Genomic DNA, 16,809 nt, shown 5'->3' on the forward strand with positions numbered 1-16,809 from the left:
ACTGACACTAACAGAGATGACCACGGGCCCACGGGCAGTACGGCCAGCAGGGAGGGGGAGTGCGTTCCGGAAAGCTACGTGACCCTTTGCAGAGCTGGGGCACAAGAAGTAGACCAGAGTTCCCTTCTAACCAGAGCCCATGGCGCAGCGCTGTCTTCCTCTTGATGAAAAGATAATCTTCCCTTTTGTGGGCATGTTCTGAAAATAAAGATCATTTTAATTTTAAAAAGATTCTACTTTTCTGAGTTGTTAGGCAGAAATAGAAAATGCTCGTATTTATGTTCCCCAAAGCCCCTTACTCCCAGCCTGTCAGAAGCAGCGGGCTTGGGGGGTGTCTGCCGCCAGCCCAGCCAACAGGCGATGCGCCCCAGCCGGTGGCTGCCTCCCCGGCTGGAGCGTGTTCCCTTGCCTGTGCCCCCTTTAGAAACGAGAACAGAAACCCATCAGCCTTCATGTTGCCAGCTTTCCCTCAGTTCTCCACACCTCACCCACCTCCCCACATTTCCTCCCACTTAGCAACCAAGAATATTGAATGTGAGGAGAAAAAAATAGCAGAATTGGAAAGCTTTTTAAAAATACTTAACCAAATGCCTGGGCTGTGTCCCTGCTTCCTCCATTTCCTGAAGGATCTCTCAGGGCCAGAGTAGGAAGGCACCTTGGCTGCAGGCGCAGTGTGGGTAGGGGGTGGTTAGAGGGGGACCCGGCACAGAACTGCTCCCTCCAGCTACTCCTTCTTCCAGCTGCTCCTTCCAGCTGCTCCTCTCCCCAGCTACTCTGAAAGCCTTGAGGGGAGGGGCGGTAATCCGGTGGCACCTTATTAAGGATATTCCTGTTCATTTGTTTTTTTAACTTTATTTTCTCTGGGATATAAATACATGTTTCTCCTGTAGCCCATACCATTGTGCAAATTTAGACATCCCAAGAACAGTCCAGAAAGACGTGACCCTGGCAATAGAATAAAGCCTCGGGGTCAGGGGACTGTGTCGTGACCGGGAACAGCACATGTCGCAGTCCTCCAGATGAGGGCAGCTCTGGGCCCAGCGGCCTTGGATCTGCCATCAGGTCACACAAGTTTTAGAAAAGGGCAGAATCTCGTGAACAAGTGCATGAGAAGTATCCCTGCTTAAAAAAGAAAAAAGAAAAAAAATCTGAGCAGCAAGCTCAGTCTGGGCATGAGGCAGTTAGTTGCCACCTGGAGAAGGTCCACGCCGACTTCCCAGCTCAGGGCACCCTTGTTTTGGAGCCTGATCAGTTGAGAGGGGAGGGGGGCCCTCTGCTCAACCTGCCAGCTTTCCACGGCTCCCCTCCCGCACCCCAGCTCCATGCTGAGGCTGGCACAGGCCTTCAGAGCACAGAGGAAGACACGGGCAGGACCGGAGCCAGACTGAGAACAGACCCAGCGTCATGTTCTCTGCAGCTCGGCCCCCGTCATTTTGCTTGAGGGAAGATCTCTAGGAGCCGGTCAGTGCGCTGAGCCTTAGGCAGCTTCAAAGAGCATGGCACCTGCAGTCTGAGAGCAAAATGGTGGGTGGTGTTCTCTCGAGTGTACATTTGGAAAGGCCAGCAGCCTGGGTTTATTTCCCTAGGTCTGCAGTTTCGCTTACATTTAGGATAGAACTCTGTCTCGTGTTTTGTCTTCTTGGTCTTAGTAGTCTCTGGGGCCCCCTCCGCTTGTGCGTTTTCCCTTGGCCACTCAACATAGTGTGACTTCTGAGCAGAGAGCCCCCACCGGAGGCCCTAGCAGCCTCCGCGGGCTGAACCTCGCAACATTCAGCCAGGAGTGGCTGCAGCCCTGCCTGAGCTTTGCTGCAGGAGGCCGTCTGTGTGACCTTCAGCCCTGGGCTGTTAGTCTTGCTGGGTGACTACTATGCTTCCCATTTCACAGAAAATAAAGGGGAAACTAAACAAGACTAAAAAACTTGCCCAAGCTTTCCCAGTGTAGTAAGTAGTGGAGCTCTGAGTCAAGCCCAGGTCTGTCCAGCATGAGAGCCCCCCCACTGTGCATGCTGCCTCTCGAAGCCGACAGCCAGCTTCTTTCATTTGTATTTTTTCTTGTTAATCACTTCTTTCCCCCTCTTGTCGCTGCCCCTTGGACCATCTCCATCATGCAGCCATGCGATTGGAAGAAAATTTTTTTCTTCCCGATTCTCATTTCAATCACTTACTAATGAGTAGCATTTAAAGTTGCAAATATTCAGATTTTGGGGTAATATTTTTGTAATATTTACATTAAAAACACATAGGCAAATAGACCAATGCTAGAAATATTTAGTCAGCAATGTGATTAATGAAAATTTGTGTGTACTTTTATATTATCTTCTGCTCAAAGACATTTACGTTTCTTAGTTGTGGGAATATTCATTAGAACAGTTTCCGAAAAACACATACCCAGTGATGTAGTTGAGTGTAGGCTGATGAGTCTTCTGTACCGAAGCAAGTTCCCTTCCATTTCCTGTGGATTTCTCTAACTCCATCTCTGAACCTGGAAATTGCAGCCTGCAAACCACATTACATTTCCTACCAAATCTTGTTTGTACCACTTCCAGCAACAGCTGCTGCAACGAGGAAGGAGATTGTGTCCTTTTATTGTAGAATTCGAACTTCTTAACAAAAAAAAATATATCACTCTTAGAGCCCCCAGATTGATTAAAAATGGATTCAAAGAAAATCATTAAGGATTCACACTTGAAAAGACAGGTAAGCTTCTTTTGGAGCTTCTTTGATGGAATATCATGATAGAGGGGAAAAAATTGTCTTTGCTCCCAAGCTTCTTAGAATTTAAGAAAACAAAAACAAGAGTCTGTATGAGCCAAGGTCCCTTTAGCTGAGTTTCATCCCTGTCGGTCCCGATGCCCCTCCCCCACCGTGTGGGAGCAGGATGGAGGGGGGATTCCAGGCAAGGGGCAGGCAGGGGTGTGGCCGGGAGGCTGGCCCCAGCCCTGCTGGGTCCCCTCTGAGGTGCCCCTTCTCGCTGGATGGGGCTGCAGCTCCAGCTCTGCCAGGAAACCGACCCCCGACGTCCGGTCCTCCTCTGTTACACAGGGCACGCAATCAGTCTTACCTGGTTTGGGACCCGAACAAGGCCGTGGCTGTGATCGCCCCTTGAAGAGTAGGGGCCAGGGGTTCTCGGGGGGCACTCACATCCAGCTGTGCATCAGAACCTTCTGGGGAGCTCTGAGACATGTCAACTGCCCCAGAAACTGGTGTTGTTTTTGTTCTGGAGTAGGGCCTGGGCATCAGTTTTCCAGAAGTGCCTCCCGTGACATCCCTGTGCAGCAAGGGCCTCGAGGCACTGGCATCGAGTGTCCTCAGTTCTCAGGCCCTTCGAGGAGGGTGTGTGGGGGCTGGATGTCAGTCAGTCTCCCCGTAAAGTAGACAGAGAGCTGGGCTTCTCATTTTTATTTTTGTATTTTATAATGATAAAAGAAAGAGGCTAAAATTAGCAAGGGTCTGTGGGTATGGTTTAAGCTGTGTTCGTGACGTTGAATGCTGAAAGCAATCCCAGCCAAAGCTGACCCAGGAAGCAGGGCACTTTGTAATAGACATAAAGGTGCAGAAGGATGTCAGAAACACGCACCCAGAGGTGTTCCTGCATTTCAGGAGTCGGTATTGGTTGGTTCTGCTTCCTCCCGTCCACCCTGCAAATGACTGACATTTGGAGCTGTTGTTTTGCAGTGACTCTGGACGTGGGAGCAGCCTCTTAGATAGAACCATTGCGGACAGACGACAGCTTAACACAATCACTTTGCCAGACTTCAGTGACCCGGAGACAGGTGAGAATAAAGAGCCAGAGGGGATGGAACGGTGCAAAGGCCAGTGTGAGGACTGTGCCCCAAGTGACGGGACGAAGATGGCCAGGGCCCAGGGCTGGGAAAGAGCTCGCGCAGATCGGTTCAGCTCGCAATTGAGGTGCATTTTCTCCCATGTCTTTTTCAAGTGTGTTCATAGTGGGGGAAGGAATATTACATGCCCAACACAGCTCTTTGAAATCTTTCTATTTTTTCCCCTCGCTCTTAGAACCTAAAACTCAAAACTAAAATTAGATTGTTCCCATCTCCGTCAAGCTTCCTCTGCTTTGCTGTTTTTCCCTCTCGCTTAGATTTCAGACCTAGCTGAAATCCAGGTCCTGATTTCTAATCCATTGCACCTATAGACACATGTATCCAGCAAAAGACCCTGAAGGGAGGCAGGTGGGCTCTGAGCTTCCGAGGCTGCTGTCCCCACAGGGAGGCCTGCAGCCCTTTCTGCCTCTGAGCAGACGTCTACATGCCTTCATGGTTTGCTTTCCCACATTTGCCTAAGCACAGAGGAGTAAACACACCTCTGTAATGTTCAGTACTCCAAACGAGCAGTTCTAGTAGTGATACCGACTATTCAGCGTCAATTTGGAAAACTCAACGGAACCACCAAACATACAGAAATTTGCTTCACGTTGATCCTCAAAGGTGGTTCCAGTGCATCACCTGGAACCTGGGTCTGCTGTTCCTCCCGCCGCCCCACAGGGGCCTGCGTGACGCTCAGTCCCTGGCTGGGTGGGCCTGGTCTTGTACGGGCTGGCTGTTTTAGAGGGGCCTCCAGGTTCTGCTGCCAGGTCCCAGGTCCTGACCAAGCCCCTGCAAAGAAAGCCTGACACGTGCACAACCATCTCCTGGGAAATCTCTCCATGGTTGGGGTGGGCAGGGTAGGGCCTTAGGGAGCCAGGTGTGGTCCCCGCCCAAGCCTGGCCTCAGGTCAACCTGCAGGCGGCACCCCTGTGCTGGGCTCCCTTTTACCAAACTCAGCGTCAGCCCGAGGAGCCTCCTCCCAAGACCCCAGGTCAAAAGAACACTGGGCCTTAGAAGCAGCATGAGTTGCCAACTAGCACAGTGTAAGGTGGCTGGTGGCCATCACTCAAAACGCAGACTGACAAAACCACGCCAGCTCTCTCCCGACGGTGACTAGCCCCGGAGTGATCAGCCATCCTGGGTGGGCCTAGACGGCAGACCAGGCAGAGACTGCCTTGGAATAGTGCAGCGATGCTCTTTTTCCTCGAGCCCAGCCCTGCTAGAGACACACTCACCCACCTCACTGCTAGAGTGGGAAGGTCGGGCTGTCAGGACAAGTGACTGGAAGGTGAGGCTCGGACACGGGAGAGAAGAGAGAGGGGGAGGCTTATTATGGCACCTGCACCATTTCGGGCTTGTTTGGCTGCGGTGGCCACCCAGGGCTGTCCTCCTCCTTTGCCCTTCCACAGGTCCTGTGGGGGCAATCCTGTGAAATTTGACCTCCTTACCTCTGCTGACTTGGACCTCAATTTCCTCAAGCCTTTTATGCCACATCCCACTGACTACAGATGGTGGCAGAAATAAGTGAGGCCCTTGTTCTTCATTCTCCCCTCTGCCCTGGGGGACATTTTCCCAAAGCCCTCAGGGGTCCCCTTCTTCAGGTTAAAGCTCGGGCGCCATAGTGTCCAAGTGAGGTGTGTCTGTGCAGCACAGTCGGGGTCATGGCCCCCTTGCCCTCCATGGTGCTCACACCCCACTCTCACTCAACGCTGGGCACCCAGGGGTCCGGGCGGCCGGTGCGGGCGCCCTGGAACAAGCAGAGAGAACCACAGCTTCCCAGGCACTGGCCAGTGCCCACTGGGTTGTTGCTGCTGCACTGCCCATAGGGGTCCCTCCAGGCCCCCTTCCCTGGCCCTGCCCCCAGGGCCCCGCTGGGGCGGTTTCCATACCACCAGTCACTCACCCGGGGCAGGGAGTCCAGACAATGGAGGCCAGGTTAGGCATCGTCGACTGTGGCCTGGCCACCGATGACAGTAAGACACGCTGAAATGACCCTTCAGGTCAGAGACGTAAACATTGGGAAGGCCCACCTAAAAATGGAAAGGTGCCTCCATCTCGGTGAATACAGCCCACCGTCGTCAGCTCAGCGCAGCTCAGCTCAGCGCAGCTCAGCTGCAGGGCGGGAGGGCCCGCGCTCTTACTCAGGCGCCTGTGTGGGCGGCCTGTCTCATGGACCACCCCAGACCTTAGTTCTAGGTCAGAAGGTCGAGGGAGAAGGTTCGCTCCCATCCCTGCCCCCACACCTTCTCTTTCCCTAAAGGTAACCATTTCTGTTACTTTATTTGTCTACCCTTGCGGTGTTTCTTCATGCGAATAAGGGTAGATGTTATTTCCCGTGTCCCCTGACATTAAAAATGGCCCAGTGCGTGTGCTGCGCGGACCCCTGGCATCTCCCACTTCACGGCGCACCCTGGACCACCCCACCTCCATCCGCAGACAGGGTCCTCGCGCTCTCACAGCGCACAGATTCACTTCCCCGTTGACCCATGTGCATGGCCACAGCCGTCTCCTCCCGTCACGGTCCCCGGTTCACGCGGCGCTGAGGAGGCTGGCGAATGTGGAATGCATCAGGCGTAAAAACGGCCCTGAATCCAAACAGAAGTGACTCAGATCAGCTCTGGCTGGAGAGAGCCCAGCCCTGGTAGGGGAGAGCTTGTCGATAGCCTCGGTCCCTGCCCCCACCAGTGCCTCACTGCTCCTCTGAATTTCCTAACTTGAGGGGCGCGGCCTCCGCTACGAGCAAAGCCGCACAGTGTCAGCCTCGGCGAGGGCGCTGGGTCCTGCTGACTCTGAAACGCCCACTGTGCGGGTGGGTCCTTCGTGAAGCCACAGGCCCTCTTAAGTCACTTACTTTTATATTTCAGAACTAAAGTTTATTTTCTATTTCTTTATTTTATTTTCTATCATGGGAAATATTCAACTATACCAGACTACAGATATAATATAACAAATCCCCTTGAACCTCACCACCAGCCTTCAGCAATTAGTAATCTTTTCTCATCCGCCTCTCCTGTTCCCGCTTAGTTTTTATAGAATATTTTAAAGCAAATTCCAGGCATCACACTTCACCTGATAAAATTTCAGTATATATCTCATACAGATAGGAACTTTTACAGAATATAACCATAATGCCATTGTTCTACCTCTGGGTCACTGTAAAGTGTAGGCTAAATTCTTAACCTTGGAAGTGGTTCATTAGTTGACATATGGTTTCTACCTCTGAAGCCGTCCACATGCAGGTCTGTGGAGTCAGGTCAGGGGACCCATGTCTGGGAGCACGGAGAGGCCCAGTCCGCTGTGGCCAATCATGTGGACGGTGGTTTTATTGAGTGGGTGTGGCCAGCTGAACAAGCCTCCCTCAAAGACCATGATTTTCCTCCTAATATCACCCCAGCTCTCCTCCCCCCAAACCTGTCATTGAATGGTCCCAGCCATTGAAAAAGAACAATCCAATGGGTGACAGTCACAACTCTGACGCTATGAATCGCTGCCTTTTCTTTGGAATAAGTTGGTAGTTCCTTAAATAGAGGATGAAAAAAAATTTTTTTGTTCTTTGGCCTCTAAAACAGGATGCAGAGTCAGGGGATTTATCTTTAATCATTGGTAGATGTGACCAGACACCTACCCAAAGCAAAATAACTCTATTAACTTGAAAGCCTGGGTCATTGCATCTAGGAAAATTCTAAATGTCACTGCGGCGGTCCCCCCATCGCTGTGGCTCTCTCCAGCTATGAGACAGGAAGGTGTGGTCCTAGCTCCCTTTCCAAGTGCCCAGGTGGCACCGCCAGCCTCGGACCAGCTTAGACAGCCCAGTCCCCCAGGGCCCCATGATGCTGGGGCCGCAACCTAGGCACCGTTCCACACGGTGTGTCTACATCCAGGAAAATACAAATGAACTGTACGTAAGTGCTTCTCAGAACAAACATGTCCAGGAAAAGTTGAGTTCTAACACTTTTCAGCTGAAAAGCAGATAGTGTCCCCCAGAACATCCTGGGTGTCATGGGTTAAAGATGTGTTATTTCCAGGGGGTAGTACTGCTGAATCTGTGCCCAGGTGAAGCTGCGTTATTCGTGTTCCATGGTGTCATTGCAGAAGAATTAAATAACTAGTGGGGAAACAGCCAATTTGTTTTCTTTCAAAAACGCTGGTATCCTCTTGTCAAGCAGAGGAATGATTGTGCATTACATGACCTCATTTTCTTTGCAGCTTATGTGAGTATATTAAAAGCCAGCTTATTTTTCTTTTGTGTTTCTAAAGTTTTTTTCTGCTTTTGTCCTTTTTTTTCTCTTTCACCTTTTTAGTGTCAGATTCCTCCTCCTCCTCCTGTTCTCTTTCAAGAACCGAATCTCCTCTCCACCTGTTTGTATCTTCCCATCTCCATTCTCATCCCAAACCCGACACCTTTGTGTGGCCCCCAGCCGCTCGCTCATTCAGTGACCCCGGCCCCCGCCAGGAGCCCTCTCTGTGTAAACATGGTTTATGGCTTTTCCGTTCTCGTTCTTTCTGCTTCGTTTGCCTGGCATTTCATTCTCTGATAATCTTCCTAACTGATAAGCTGGATAGGAAGCTCCATCAAATTTATCCGGGAGGGGAAAAGGTCCTGCTAATTTGAAAATCCAAAAGCTGTTCGGGGCAGGAAAAGATATTGGTGCCCAAGTCCCAGTCTCCTCTTTGAAAAGTAAAGGAAACCTGTTTTAAGCAGAATATATAAAACTTTTCCAGAATACTGTTTTTAGCTCTCAGGTACTTGTGTGCTTTCCTGGAGTTGATATAAATGCATTAAAAGTTCTACTTCTTTTTAAGGAGGCAAATTAGCTGCTGGCTGCTGTGGCTCAGTGGATTGAGTGCTGGCCTGTGAACCAAAGTGCTGCTGGTTCAATTCCCAGTCAGGGCACGTGCCTGGGTTGCAGGCCAGGTCCCCAGTAGCAGGCATGTGAGAAGCAACCACACATTAGTGTTTCTCTCCCTCTCCCTCTCTTTCTCCCTCCCTTCCCCTTTCTCTAAAAATAAATAAATAAAATATTTAATAAAATGGAAAATAAGGCAAAATAGAACAATTAGCAAATAATTTATCCTAAATATTTCTGATTTTCAATTTTGAAATTAATTCAACAAGTATGCAATAGTCAAGCCAGTTCTCTAGAGATAATGGTCACATATGCCCCTTAACTATGCAGTTCTAGAACTTTACTGTGTGTTAAAATCACACTCAGAGCTTTGGAAACTGCAGGGCGGACCCCTGGGCCCCACCCCAGAGTTTAGGACTGGGCAGGCCTGAGGCGGGGCCCAGGGGTCTGCACTTACAAAATGCCCCTTGGTCCCAGTGCCGGCGGGCCACACACTGCACTTTGAAAACCAAGTCTGTACATAATTTTCCATGTGCAAGGAAGGAAAATACAGGGTTTATGTCATGAAACTATGCAGAAGAATTGAACAGTATTTTCATCTAATTCTGTGTTTCAATAATGCAGAAATTTGAAAATCTGTTTTAGGGTGTCTGGGAACCTGGCAATAACAAAAAAAATGCTTTTATTAAAATGAAACAGTGGTTGATAAAGTCCTTGAGGGGGACCTGATATGGATCTCACCAGGACAGCCCACCCTTGTGGTCTTTGACTCATTCATTTAATGTCCATTTTACCAGCAGCACCAGGAAATTTAATCTCTGCATCTATGATTTACAAGGGCTTATCTTTGTTCCAAATGCTCAGTTATAGGATGAACAAAAAGCTCCTAAGGGGGGACTGCTGCCCCCCTCCCAAATGTGCTCATCTCTCAATGGCTAACCCGTGTGTTAAACACATGCACAGTTGGGGCAGAAATGAGACTCACGCCTGAAATCAGTCATTCAGGCCAAGGCACCGACCTTGCTTATCTGCAGGCTAGGTGTCCAGAACTTGCTTTAGTGGCCGTCTCAGCTTTGTGAAGTGGAAGACAAAGATAATGCATAAGGTGTCTATGTTTTTTTTTATCCTCACCCAAGGATATGTTTATTGATTTTAGAGAGAGAGGAAAGGAGAGAGAGAGATCAATGTGGGGGAGAAATATCAATCAGTTGCTTCCCATACCAGGGATCGAACCTGCCTCACCCTAGGTATGTGCCCTGCCCAGGAATCAAACCTGCAGCCTTTTGAAGCATGGGGACGATACTCCAGCCCAACTGAGCCACCCAGCCAGGGCTATTTATGTTGTGTTTAATCCATTTTTTAAAATAGATTTCCCCCCTTAAAACAATGCTTTGGGGCAATTGCCAACTTCAGTTTTTCCATAAGAATTGTTTTTTACATTGACTTTTGCCCGGTTTTTTGCCATAAAATGGGATCTTACTGCTCTCGAATACAGAATGCTCCCACTGCCTCCCCCACCCCTTCACTCGTTCACACAACAAACCCACCGACCTCCCCACCCTGCCTGCGTCCATCACACTGTGCCCCAAGGCCCCTGCGCTCCTTAAAACCTGCCAGACGAGGACGTGTCTGGTCCAGTGAGGCACCTTTGCGTTGATTAGTTAGTACGATGTTAGGGCAGCGAGCACCCACTGTGCTTTCTGCTCGCTGCGTTGGCTGCGTGCGTCCCAGACAGGTTCGGTTGCTCATTTTGTGAGAGGCTCTGAAGTCACCACCCATCCTTGGGGAGCAGCCGGCCAGGAGCCAGGTGTCTTCACAAAGACCAAAACACCCATCTTTTTTACCCCCTGGGGTACAGTGTTTAGTTAGAGAAGGAGGAAACGTACCTTGCGTTAGTGACAAGTGTAGGATTTCCCAATTAAAATCATCCATTAAAGTCTGTTCGTTGTTCGTTAAAGTCTGTTTAATTGTTCAATTACAGTCTGTTCATTAGGACAGACAGCCACGACCTGAATCTACGAATTTCTCCCTCCAACCCTTTGACTTTGCAGAAAGGAAAACTAGCCAAACCCTGCAAACCCTTGGAATCATAATCAGGGTTAATGTGTGGGAAGATCTGAAAACTGCTTGTTTGATTATTTTTCCCTTCCCTTTGGAATTTCCTGCCCTGGAAACAGAGTACATTGCAGGGACCGGCCAGCTTTCATGTGCTGGTTGAGGCTTCAATAGAGGAGAAGGTCCAGTTGGGCTTTCTTTGGTTAAAAAAAAAAAAAAAAATTGTTAGTGGAAAAACATGTGTCATTCTTAAATTGAAATCTGATTCCAGACAGCCAGACTTACAGTTGGAAGGTTATTAGAACTCTATTTGCTTTTTTAGCCTTAATTTTGATTTTTCAAATGCTTTGTTTCTTGGTTTTAATTTTCGGTTTGATTTGTTGTTCGAAGGCAACTCTCCAGAAGTGTACTTTCATGGGTTTCCCTCCCTTTTTTCAGTTAGTAAGTAGTTTACCAATCTATTAACCTTTCGGAGGGTCTCAGAGTCACGCTTCCCTCCATCCTGGAATGTGTGTTGTGGTTGCTGGTTGTTGAGATGGTGTGGACATTTGGCTGCTGCCCGCCTGCCCACTGCGCCACCCGGGGCTCCCTCGCCTGCGATGGATCCCGATGCTTCCGCTGCTGCTGGGCTGTCCATGCCAAGGAGGCAGTACTTGTCTGGGGAGGACCACAGAGGAAGGCATAACAGGAAAAATGCCCAAGTAAGGGTGTGGGTGGGTGGCCGCAGATCCCCTGCCCCCTGCACTGGTGTCACTGCGCAGTGTGAGACGCCCAGCGCCCCCAGGGCAGGCCATCCGTAAAACTGGGGTGGAGGAAACCAGTTGAATCTTGAAATTCCTTTCCCGTTCGACCATTTTGAGAAAAGCAATTCTAATAATTAATTTTCCTAAAGTAAGCAAAACAGACATCATAAAACTTAAACTACATCTACCAAAATTTAGAGAATAAGCAATTCCCTGAGTACAGGACTGGCGTCTTGGGTGGTGTTCTTTTAAGGCCTTAGTGAATTACAGCATTTCCCAAAGGCTGTTTCTTAGACCACTGAGTCTCCCTGGTCAGATGTTCTTGGAGACTCACAGTTCGAATTAACAGTGAAAGGCTCTGAGATTTCCCTCAGTTTAAAAAGGCGAAGGCCCTGGGCTCTGACCCAGGCTGACTTCCTCATTGTTTCTGGTCTTAGGAAAGCAAATCCTGCTTATGGCAAATACGCCCTCAGGGAGGCGATTTTTTTCCCTGAAATCTAGCTTGACCTAAAGCCCATGATAGAAAACAAATGTTTGGTGTTGTCCTCACATTAGGGTTCTTCAGGGAAGGGGGGTAAAAGGTTTCACTGCCAGGGTCCTTTCGATATCAGGCCACTGGGATCCACTGAAACAGTTTGGTTTTTAGAAAGTGAGGTTACATTAAAATCCTCACGCAGTCCTCATTAGTCAAAGCTTCTATTTGTTTATGAGGGTGGATAGATTCATACAAGGGACTTGTATTTTGTGCTTCCCGCAGAAACAGCTCCAGCTCTTATTTCCCCAAGGCCAGGAAACCGGGTCTCAGAGCCAGCTCTGCCCAGGAACCCAGGTTCCGCACGCCGCAACCACCCCCCCCCCTTCTGTAAAGAGGGAGGTTGGCGAGCCCCCTGTGCACCCAGAACTCCGTGGTGTGCCAGTAGCTGGGCCTGATCCCAGCCTCAGCCAGGTGTCCCTGTCCCCGAGTTGCATGCAGCCCGGGCAGGGGCAGCTCCCCGAGGGCAGCCGTCCAGGGCTGTGTCCACGCTGCCGCTGCCTGTCGCTCCTTAGCACTCCAGACCCTCTCGCCCCCAACTCAGGTGCTCTAGCAGTCGCCACTTTGAGAAAACTGTGTGCTGACGTTCGACGCTCCTCCCCAAAAACGTGCTAAAATCGAGAATGCCAACATGGGTTCCTGGCTCAGTTTTTCATCTCGCCGACTCTGGCGGAGAGTCTGCTGCTCTCTTTAGAGACGGGTAACTAGGAGGAGGGAATAAACAGGTTACAGACAAAGCACGCCTCTCAACCGGAATGAGGTTGAGAAATAAATTCAAGGTAGTAGACTTTTTCTTTGATGGCTAGCATCTTGTTATTGACTTTGCATTTTCTAACACCCAAAACATGTATATTTTAATCAGGAAGTAACTAGGCAGGTACACCTGTGCTCTAACCTGATAAAATTAAGTAGCTTTTTAAAATCTCTATATGAAAAACTTCTTCTGTGGCTGACTGCCCTGCATTTGAAGCATGGCCATTTTAGAAGTTCAGCCCTAACAATTCAGATATAAGCCTTTTCTGGCTGATCTAATTAGAGTCTCCTCCATTAGTTGAGTGGCACCTTTGCTTAAACAAGATCGAGTGGAATTTCAGGAGATTGACAGGTCAACAGGAAATGGCTCTCAGAGAGGAGGTGAGGAGCATGTGTCCAGGAATGAGAATATCGCACAGACCCGGAGGCTGCCTGCCTTCAGAGACAAACACAGCCTTCCCCAGGCAGGAGGGCACTTCGGTCCAGAGACACAGTCTCAGAACAGGCAGTGCACGGGGAGGGTTCGCAGGCAATGGGGCATCTGCCCAGTGTGGCCCTCCGGCAGGTACTGTCTCCCATCCAGGGCCAGGGCGCGGCTCCCCGGCAGCTGGCGTCTTCCTTGCACGTGCGTGAACGGCGTCCCTCCACGCTTCCGTGTGACCGCCTGGCCGGGCCACCCCTGCATGCCTGCTGGCGACCACATACCCTAGCCTTTCCCTGCCTTGGTGTGCTCCTTGCCCAGAGCTTTCCCCGGGAGGAACCTTCCCTTTCAGGAGAAGACACGTTTTGTCAGGTTTACAGTGTGTTGACGATTCTGTTAAAGTCGTTGGGAAATTGTGTCGTCTGGGAGCAATGGGTCGGGCAGTCTCGGCTTAGTTGGCTGTCTTAATAATCTCTGTTACCCGCAGTGAAAAAGGAAATTGTCTGCTAGCACCACCAAGGGTCCCAGGCAGAGGGACCCAGGGCGGGAGGCCTCATTGCCGGTGGGAAGTGGGTAGGACCAGGCAGTCGCCCGTAAAGCAGCTCCAGCCCCGTGTCCCTGTCACATTAGTGGTCACACTACCAGGAAGGGGAGGTGGCAGCCTTCGGAGTTAGAAATGTGGAAGGGAGGTCCGTGGCAGTGCAGTGGAGGAGGCCACCACCCCAGATCCACCTCCTCGGGCAGACGGGACTCCCTCCCTCCAGCAACGATGGAAATTGTCCCGATGCCCACAGGGTGTGGCGAAGGGCCAACGTGTTTAATGTGTTTTTTTTTAAAGAGCTACAGAGAAAACATGCCTAATTTGAGGGCTGAAGTGGGGGTGGACTCTCCCTGTCCTCCCCCTGCCAAAAGTAAGAGATAATCATCACTAGCTCCTCAGCCTCCACCCCCTTAGGCCCGAGGACGCCCTGGCTCTTGGAGCTCAGGCGCACAGTCGGCAGGGGGGGGGGTGGCTCGCCAGGCTGCCAGCAGCCTGCAGCATCGGCCCCACGTGCTCTGAAGCCCGGTCTCGAGAAACAGATTCTTTTCCTGCTAAAAAAGAAAATGTTTCAGCCCAGCTCTCTGGCAGAATGCTTAGTCATCCAGATTGCTCCTCGGTAGTCAGGGTCTTGAAGAGGTGAATTGCTGCCTTGTTTCCTTCTTATTTTAATAGATTGGGGACACAGCTTCTAAGAACTGAATAGACTGTCTTGACAGATAACATGGAATCACTCCAGGACTGAGGGAAAATAAACAGAGAGATTCGCCAGCATGCCCATTACAGAGCAGCTCGTTTCTATGGGGAGCAGACGGGGGGGGGGGGCTGGTTGCTGCTGGGGCGTCAGGCGGAGGGCACGTGGGTGAGGGGCAGAGAGGGGACTTGGGGCGGGGCCACGTGCTCCATCACGGTCCCTTGTTCCTGCACATGAGGCTCCTGAGTCAGTTCTGGGGCGGAGGAGCACAGAGCAGCCAGCATCCTGAGCACACGTGGGAAGTGTGTCTACTGAGGTGCCTCTGGTGGAGGATTTGTCTGCACGTAACATAGCAGTTGTGCCTTGTTTCTGGACCGTGACGCTTGCCAGTCACTAGGGAGGCAGGGATCCGCCTGAGATCTAGTTTATTGTCCACATGCTGTGCAGCCGTGAGGAGAGCGGGCAGGCAGACGTCCCTCAGGTGGCAGCCCCTTACTAGTGCCTCCACAACAGACAGTCCAGGGCACAGCTGGACTGTAAATCCACGCCGTGTGTTTGGTGACCTTGCTGTTGAGGATACAGGGGCAGCGAACATAACCAAGCCACGTGATTTATTATGCCTTTGGTGTAACAACGTGACTGCCTCCGAGACCCCTTTCACGGGGGACTTGACCGGGGAGCTGCGGCCTGCGTAGGTCTGCCACACTTCAGGTCTGTGGGGGATGCGCTGCAGATGCGGTCTGCTTCGGAGAGAAGGATCTGTGTATGGGCTCTGCTGCAAAGGCAACTTGAGCTGACGGCTCCCAGTGTCCCACTTGTGACAGGTCTCTCGACAGCTTCGGCCTTTGATAGGAGTGTGGGTCAGGCAGCCTCGGGAGGCGTTCAGAGCTTGCCTCACAGCTCCCGGAGGTCAGCGGCCTTGGTTTCTGGTCCTCTTGGCCCATAGGGCCCAGTTTCTGGGCCGCAGTTCCTGGGTCCACGCCTTGCCTCCCCCGCCCACACACACGATGTTCCACAGGGAGCCCAGACGAACACCCTGGTTGTAGGGACCAGAGCAGCTCTTTAAGTGGCACTCTGCCCTCGCAGCAGGTGTCTGAGATGACATTTCCTCTTGGGCATCTATCTGGGCGAGGGAAGAAAATGCAGTCAGCCTGAAGAAACGCAGGTCTCCTCAGCTGCGTGGCCTCTCACGCCCGCTGGGCCGTTCGGGCAAGCAGGTCACAGAACTGGGGCCAGTTTGGGGCGGGTTGCCTCTGCCTGACCCGCTCTCGGTCCTCGTGGCGCCTGAGCCCCAGGGCCCAGGGACTGAGGGACTCGCCAGGCACAGCGGCCGCTCAGCCCCCAGGGTCACTGCACAGACAAGCGCTGCTGGTCCCTGTCAGGCCTGGTTACCAGCAAGCTCGTGTCTCCGGGCTCGGATTTCCGTTTAGGCGCATGTCATGTCCTGTGTTCCTCACCACCGCCATTCCTTCTTCAGGCCTCACTCGCGGACTCCCCCCAGGCCACTTCTGCTCCGGGGAGAAAGACAAGCGCTGCTTTAAAAATATGTAGGTTAGACTAGCCCTTCTAGTTGTTCACGCACATAAATCAAATTCACTGTTTTGAGTCCTATGAGATAGCAAGACACAAGTTATTTTGATTATATTTTGATATTTTTAATCAGATATACCTATTCTGATTCATAATGATGTTAAGCCCCTTTTCTCCCCTCTAGATTCTAATCCAGTGGGAGAATTTGATGTACCGTGTCATTACCAGGAATAGCGGGTGTTAACTATTAAATAGCGTTACCGTTATTGTTAGTCCCCTACTGTTATTAATAAGTATCTGAATGCCCTGGTACCCATCCCTGGCTCAGAGCATTAGAATGTCGTGCAGGCCCGAGAGCTGCCTTTGTGCCCCGTGCAAAACCGGGACTCAAGCACCAGTCTGATTCCAGGGCTAGCCTTTAAGCCCAGCCCTAACGGCCCCTCCCCCAGGAAGGCTGCTGGGAGCCCTGTTTCTTCTCCCTTCACTGCCCTGTAAGCAGCCAGGCCCCTTGGGTGTGGTGGGATTGGCCAGGAAGAGAAAAAATCATTTCTGGTGAAGCTCGGTTTCGCTCCGTCTTTCAATGGGGTAGTGAGACTGCGGGGGGTGGTCACCCAGCAAGGTGCACGGTATCGTCTGCACCACTGTCCTGTCCAGCCCCGGTTGCTGGACGTGCTGACAGCCACACTGAGAAGCCCTTTGAGACAAGGAAGGTCTGGCCTCTGACCCTCACTGGGGAAGGAGAGTAGAGCATCCGAAAGAGGGGACCACTCTCCGGAACTGTGCCCAGCAACGTGTCTGCTGACAGCCGCGTCCACTTGCTCATTCTGTGAGCACCTGCCGTGGGCCTGATGTTGTGAGGCCCTGAAAACACC

General features: G+C 51.2%; 1 protein-coding gene across 5 annotated transcripts in view; it reads left to right on the plus strand.

The window, feature by feature from the left end:
• TTC7B (tetratricopeptide repeat domain 7B) overlaps positions 1-16,809 on the plus strand; it is a 214,370-nt gene that overhangs the window by 150,715 nt on the left and 46,846 nt on the right. Inside the window, exons 17-19 of one of the 5 annotated variants that reach the window (XM_053666004.1) lie at positions 3,676-3,773; positions 8,126-8,299; positions 11,117-11,167. In XM_053666004.1, the coding sequence (XP_053521979.1) occupies positions 3,676-3,773; positions 8,126-8,299; positions 11,117-11,167 (323 nt within the window). The remainder of the gene's footprint in view (positions 1-3,675; positions 3,774-8,125; positions 8,300-11,116; positions 11,168-16,809) is intronic. The other 4 variants (XM_053666005.1, XM_053666006.1, XM_037130214.2 and 1 more) reach the window with 4 other exon arrangements.

The sequence above is a fragment of the Artibeus jamaicensis genome, unplaced genomic scaffold, assembly GCF_021234435.1.
Source record: "Artibeus jamaicensis isolate MK-2021 breed Jamaican fruit bat unplaced genomic scaffold, CSHL_Jam_final contig_444, whole genome shotgun sequence".
Lineage (NCBI taxonomy): Eukaryota > Metazoa > Chordata > Mammalia > Chiroptera > Phyllostomidae > Artibeus > Artibeus jamaicensis.